Source organism: Polypterus senegalus, chromosome 9, assembly GCF_016835505.1.
Source record: "Polypterus senegalus isolate Bchr_013 chromosome 9, ASM1683550v1, whole genome shotgun sequence".
NCBI lineage: Eukaryota > Metazoa > Chordata > Cladistia > Polypteriformes > Polypteridae > Polypterus > Polypterus senegalus.
This window is the reverse complement of record NC_053162.1, coordinates 102371230-102378453: the sequence shown is the minus strand read 5'-3', so window position 1 is coordinate 102378453 and position 7224 is coordinate 102371230. Positions and strand designations below refer to the sequence as shown.

Genomic DNA, 7224 nt, shown 5'->3' with positions numbered 1-7224 from the left:
AAAGACAATAAATATTCCAGAATGCAAGTTTATGTATTTCTAGTATCCTTTACTTCACCACTTCCTATTCTATGTTACTGTATATACTTTAGATATTCTAATTAAAAAAATTGTCAATTATTATAAGATTTGACTGATTATTTGGCCATTATCATTATAGTTAATACTGGAAAGTTATAGTCTGTTTTGATGGACACATACTGAAACAAAGACCCTGACATTCATAGTCTAAATGGACATATTTGTTGAATATTCTTCAACAGTTGGGCTTTAAATTAAACATAACACATGCTAAGTTAGGAAAATAGACTTTGAGGTTTTATTTTAAAACACATACTAATTATATATCAATTCAACTCTGATTTTACATATTCAACAGTTGTATTTTTAAGAGGTGTACAACCTAAAACTTTGCAAAAGACAGTAAGTCAACCAAACTGATATATTACACAAACTTGTAACTAATTCATCACATAAAGACAATCTTAGTCTTGAAGACTAAAAGCAATCATTTGGAGTCAGATTAATTGTCCTGTTTCATTGATGGCTAATAGACGTGAGGCTGGAGGGAAGGTGGTTAAGTAGAAAAGAAAAAAAATATACAGGTCGTACAAACAGGTAAACACCTACAAGGATAAAACCTGAACTTTGATATGCACAAACAGAACTCATCAATTTCTATCAAGCAAATAACATTGAGAAGAAAATGTTTTGTTCACTTTCTAGTAGATTTCTGAGGTATACGATGCAGCAGAGCGAGAACAACATGAAAGCATGGAATCCCTCCCTTTCAATTCTGGCAAGTTCTTTTTCATATATGACATTCTTGAAACTACTTAAAAGATAATATAAAGGGAAGAATTATTCAGTAACTTGAAGAAAGTTCAAATGAATCCTTTTGCTATCCACAGCTTTCATGAAGGTGCTTTAATTACCAATTCATTTATTAAGCATGTAGTGATTCTTTGGATAATGAAAGCAATACTATTCATTTTCTAATTTTCTGCAGACCTTTAAAACATTGTGATCACTAAAAATAAAATGAAAAGAATAAACATAAACACCTGTATGTGTTGTTCAATATATAAAACTCAAGTCCAGATATTATAAACAGTTTTAAAAACGACAGAAATATTTGAAACACTGTGCAGGTACTGAATTCATACTGCCATTTATTCTGTATGAAATCTGTAGATAGGTTTAATTTTATTACGTAACAGTGCTTGAAAATTATCTGACTTAGATTTTAATACAATAGCAACACCTTTAACAAACAGCATTGATAAATATAAAAAGAAACAGGCAGTACCAGCCACAAAGTAGCTGCCGACTTCTCACTTGACAGAATGTTAGTGCCAATGAAGATTCTATGAAATACAAATTCAGACTCCATCATAGAACATCTTTGTCATAGCATGTGCCACCTTCAGTATTTTTTTTTCTTTGGCATCAGGGCCCATTTTTACTTGAGCTAACTTAATCCAATATTGCTCTGTCCTGTTCAGATAATCAGAATATTGTTCTCCACTTTCCACTGGAGGGTGATCCTCATCTTAAAAAAAAAACAGAAAAGAAAAAGTTTTACTTAAGCTTATCAAGATATGACAAATACCACAATCGCCTATTTTCAAAATGGAAGGTGACCAGTCTCAATAATGGTGCAATGCCAATAGAGAAGACAATTAAATCTGTTGCAGTGGAGTATAAACTTTCATAGCTAATGCTACTGCTTTGGATTATAGAAAGTGGGAGCTGCCTTTGGCATTCTCAACCCCAAGGATTCTCAAAGTTTCTGAAGTCAAGGCTCCTAAAATACTGTATCATTTGGTGAGGGCCCCTAAATAATATAGAGCCAATGCTGAGAAGCAGAGCGTGATCTTAGATTTTGGTTGTCGTTAACAGTAGACACTCTGCATGATTTGGTATAATAGTAGACCTATTATTCAAAGCAAATGCTTAACCATAGCAGACTAGTGATACATATGTGATCAAACATCATATAATATTTCAAATGCTGGGGAGGTATTTAACTTTTTTCTAGACACACGACCTTGAGAAATTGAAAGTTTTGAAATATAATTTTTTAGAAACGCGACGGCACGGTGGCGCAGTGGTAGCGTTGCTGCCTCGCAGTAAGGAGACCCGAGTTAGCTTCCTGGGTCCTCTTCCCGGGTCCAACCTGCGTGGAGTTTGCATGTTCTCCTCGTGTCTGCGTGAGTTTCCTCCGGGCGCTCCAGTTTCCTCCCACAGTCCAAAGACATGCAGGTTAGGTGGATTGGCGATTCTAAATTGGCCCTAGTGTGTGCTTGGTGTGTGGGTGTGTGTGTCCTGCGGTGGGTTGGCACCCCACCCGGGATTGGTTCCTGCCTTGTGCCGTGTTGGATGGGATTGGCTCCAGCAGACCCCTGTGACCCTGTGTTCGGATTCAGCGGGTTGAAAAATGGATGGATGGATTTTTTAGAAACAACTAAAAGTAGTATTTCTTTAACTCCCATAACAAATACATATATAAAAATAAAATAAAATAAAATGAAAAATGGAAGAGAATCCACTCTTAATTTAAATGCTTATTCTAAAATGTTATTGATTAGATCCTGCCAGGTTTTTAAAATGTTTTGCACAGATCCTCTAAGAGTGAACTTGATTTTTTCCAATTTCAAATAATATAGATCATCAGTTACCCACGGACTTAAAAGAAGCGAATTAGGACTCTTCCAGTTGACAAAGATAAGTCTATGTGCCAATATTGAAGTAAAGTCAATTACAGTTTGTTTGACCTTCTCCACTTTAAGCCCATCTGGAAGAATACCAAACACAGCTATTTGTGGATTAGGAGGAAATGTGACTCCAAGGCTGTCTGAGAGAAATTTTAAGATTTTGATCCAAACTGATGTTTGGTGCAGGCCCAAAACATGTGGCCCAATGAGGCTGGAAGTTGATTGCAACGTTTGCAGGTTGGATTTTGCCCTAGAAACATTTTGGACAGTTTTAAACGAGACAGATGTGCTCAATAGATGATTTTAAGTTGAATAATTGTATGCTTTGCGCAAATGGAGCTCGAGTGAATTCTGTGCATTGTTGCCTTGCACTCCTTTTCTGAGATGTTTAGTGAGAAATCCTTTTCCCATTGTACTCTGGGATCTTTGAAAGGGAGGGACTTTAAAATGTTTTTATATACAATAGATATGTTGTCTGAGTCATCAAGACTGATCAATATGTTTTCCAGAAGAGAAGTTGGATGAATGAGATAATAAATAAGTAAAAACAATGACAAGTAAGCATAGATAATTAAATGTTTCATGAGATGTTTCATTGCTTATTTCTTTATGCACTTATTTATTTCAGTGACAGAATACACACCATGAAATATACTTGAATTGAAAACTGTCATTTTCACTTGTCAGTGTTGAGAATGTGGGCTCTGGTGAGCAATATGCTTTGATTGGTGAATTGTTGGTACAGAACACAAACTTCTTCAAGGATTTCATGATATGAGAAGTTAACACCGGTCTGAAGTCATTTAGGGCTTTTGAATTCAAAATATTGGCTCTTGAAATAACATTTGTCTGATTGCAGATTTTCAGCACCTACTGTAAAATCCTAAGACATTTCATATATGAAGCAGAATACTGGACAGAGTTTTTCTGCACAAGACTGAAGCAGATGTTCACATATTATATCTGGCCCTTAGCGTTTTTTTTTTTTTTAATATCAGCATTTTGAAGAACTTTGATATATATATTTTTTTTTTATTAATTTTATTGCACTCCATACAAAGCAATCAAGTTTTTACAAAAAGAAAAATAGAGTTAAGAACAGATCAATCCCCTACACTTTTATTCAGATTAATTCTGAGACCAGAGATCTTTTGAAATTCTGTGAGTGCTGCTAAGACTGCAGGCACAGAATTTTCTGGGTCTGATATATACAGTACCATGTCATCTGCATATAATGAGATTTTCTGTTCCAGTCCTTCTCTGCTAATCCCCTTTATCTGATCAGTATTTCGACAATGTATTGCCAGTGGTTCAATGGCAATGCAACAGCAGCGGTGACAAGGGGCATCCTTGTCTAGTGCCACGTTCTAGTTTAAAGTAGTCTGAGCAAATGTTATTGATGCAAACTGAAGCTTCTGGGTTAGTATACAGTAATTTAATCCATGCACAAATGTTTGGGCCAAACCCAAACTTCTCCAATGTAGTAAAAAGGTATTTCCATTCAATCATGTCGAATGCTTTTTCTGCATCCAATGATAATAATATTTCTGGGGTGTTTGATTTAGTTGGTGAGTATATTACATTAAACAGGCGTCGAAGATTTGAAGATAAGTGCCGGCCCCTAATAAATCCAGTTTGGTCTTGTGATATTACGAGGGAGCACTTTCTCCATCCTTCTGGCTATGATTTTAGAGAGTATTTTAACGTCGTTATTCAGAAGTGAAATTGGTCTGTATGATGCACATTGTAATAAGTCCTTATTTTGTTTTGGAAAAACAGTGATTAGTGCTTGGCGAAAGGTTTGTGGAAGAGATTGGTTATCTCTGGCTTCTGTAAATGTTGCTAATAGGAGGGAGCTAGCTGAGCGGAGAATTTCTTGTAAAATTCTGCAGGGTAGCCATCAGGGCCTGCTGCTTTCCGCCTTGGAGTGACTTTATAGCATCTAGTAATTCTGATAACGCCAGAGGTTTATCAAGTTCCTCCACACTAAAAGCGTCTATTTGTGGTATCTGTAATGTATCCAGAAATGCATTAGATTGTGTATTGTCTTCTTTAAACTCAGTAGTATATAGGGATTTATAGTAGTCTCTGAAAGTGTGCATTATATTTTTGTGTTCGATGATTTTATCTCCGTTCGTGTTGGTGATTACGAGATTGCGTTGCGCACTTCTTGCTTGTGAATTTGTTGAGCTAAAAGCTTATTAGCTTTCTCTCCATGTTCATAATAATGATGTCTGGATTTGTAGATTAGTTGTTCAGTTTCTTTAGTTGTCAAGAGGTTTAATTCTGAATGTAGAGCCTGCCTCCTCCTATGTAGAGTCTCGCTTGGTAGTCTGGCATGTTCTTCATCTATTTTAGTAATTTCGCTTTTTATCTCTGCTACTTTCTTGGCTTCGAATTTATTTCTGTGGGAAAGATATGAGATAATCTGTCCTCTTAAGAAGGCCTTAAGAGTTTCCCAGAGTATTCCTGCAGAGATCTCGGGGATGTATTTGTCTCTAGAAAGAATTTGATTTGTTTGGATATAAATTCCGTACAATTCTCGTCAGCTAATAGAAGCGGGTTGAGGCCATCTGCGGGTGAGTGTATGGGGCTTAGTAATTTTAGCTCCAAGATCATAGGTGCATGGTCAGAAATAACAATAGCATCGTATTCACAAGATTTAATCATAGGCAAGAAGTTATTGTCTATAAAGAAGTAATCAATCCTTGAGTAGCAATGATGTACTGGTGAGTAGAAAGAATATGTTCTTGAAATTGGGTTTAAAACCTCCAGGGTCTGATAAGTTGTGATCAGATATAAACTTTGTAATTATCTTTGCGGTGTTAGATGCTGTTCCCCTGTGGAGGAAGTCCTATCTAAAAGTGGATTTAGAACACAATTAAAGTCCCCAGCCATTATAACTTTATGAGTGTTCAGATTGGGAATGGATGCAAATAAATTTTGTATAAATTCCTTATCATCAACATTAGGTGCATAAACATTTATCAAAATCATTTTACAGTTAGATAAGTCTCCCATGACCATTACATATCTCCCTTCAGGATCCAATACTACATCTGATGCTACAAATGGTACTGTTCTATGTATGAGAATTCCCACACCTCTAGTTTTCTTTGTAAAACTAGAATGGAACATTTGGCCAGTCCAGTCTTTTTGCAGCGGAACTGATCCTTGCTTAGTAAGTGGGTCTCCTGTAAAAATACTATTTTAGCATTTAGACCTGTTAGGTGAGAGTACTTTCTTTCTCTTTAATTCGTGATTCAGGCCTTTAACATTCCAGCTTACGAAGTTAACTGTCCCATCATGGAGACACTGATTCTGAGTTTTTGATGTCATTTTATAGTCTTAACTGGAAGTGAGACAGCTTGGCCTTAATTTCCTATTTCCCCTAGAGTTGTTGCCATGCAGCTTATTATTACGTTGGTAGTTATAATTATAAAGATTAATAGGATAGATTAGGTATAGATCAAGCCAGCTCTCTTTCTCTCCCCTTAACCCCCACCTCCTTTTTGCCTCCCCAAGTGAGGCTAAAACCCACTTCACACAGTCCCAGTCCTCTGACATACCCAGAGACAGAGCACGTCCAAAGCAAAACAAGCCCCAATGCAGCGGCGCTTTAGGGTTAAAAGATAGAGATATCTGTTACCAATATAGTCTTTAAAAAAAGAAAAAAAAAATTTTGCACTTAAAATATATATATAGTCTTCAGCAATTTTAGTGCATTAAGATGATACACCCAGATAATAAACCGGGTGATGGTGTTAAAGATGTGTCCAAAATAAGCATAACAAGTCTTAATGCAGTAATAGCAATAACAATAAACCAAGGGTATGATATTGAACAGTCTTGTTTAGGGTAGAGATGAAATAATTAGAAAAGAAAAAAAAAAAAAAGGAAAGAAAAAGTAATTAAGCACAATAAAACATAAACAGATAGCGGCCTAGTAATACTAAGTAATAATGAGAAAATGAGAATATATGCTGATAAAACCCTATTTTAAAACGAATAGATCAGACAGTAGATTATTAACCGCCATGACTCACTATTATGTATCAGAATAGTCCGGGATCAGCTTTCTTAATTCCTTTTCTGCTTCTTCCTTGCTAGCGAAGACATAGAAATGACCTGCCATTCCACTTTCAGTTTTGCGGATACAAGAGGCTGTATTTGACGCTGGCTTGCCGTAACCGCTGTTTAATGTTGTAGAAGGCTGCGCGTTTAGTAGCTGTTGCTGGAGAGAAGTCAGGGAAGATACGAATGTGGTTATTTTCAAATGTAATATCTTCCTTGTTTCTGAGGAGTGCCATCACCTCTAGCTTAAATGATAATCGTTCAAAACGAACTATAAAAGACCTTGGTCTGGGTCTAACGGTGTTTGATCCGCGTACGCAGTAAGCTGCTGCTATCTCAGATTCTGCTTTAAAGTCGTCCCGATTATTTTAGAAAAAGTTCAGCAGCGAATTTCACCGGGTTTGAACTTTCTCGATTCTCAGGCAGACCTTCA

At 36.3% G+C, this 7224-nt stretch overlaps 1 protein-coding gene across 1 annotated transcript in view; it reads right to left on the bottom strand.

Moving 5' to 3' along the window:
* Positions 1-305: 305 nt before the first annotated feature.
* klhdc4 (kelch domain containing 4) overlaps positions 306-7224 on the bottom strand; it is a 107979-nt gene continuing 101060 nt past the window's right edge. Inside the window, exon 12 of the mRNA XM_039763531.1 lies at positions 306-1552. Coding sequence (XP_039619465.1) covers positions 1383-1552 — 170 coding nt within the window. The 3' untranslated portion in view covers positions 306-1382. The remainder of the gene's footprint in view (positions 1553-7224) is intronic.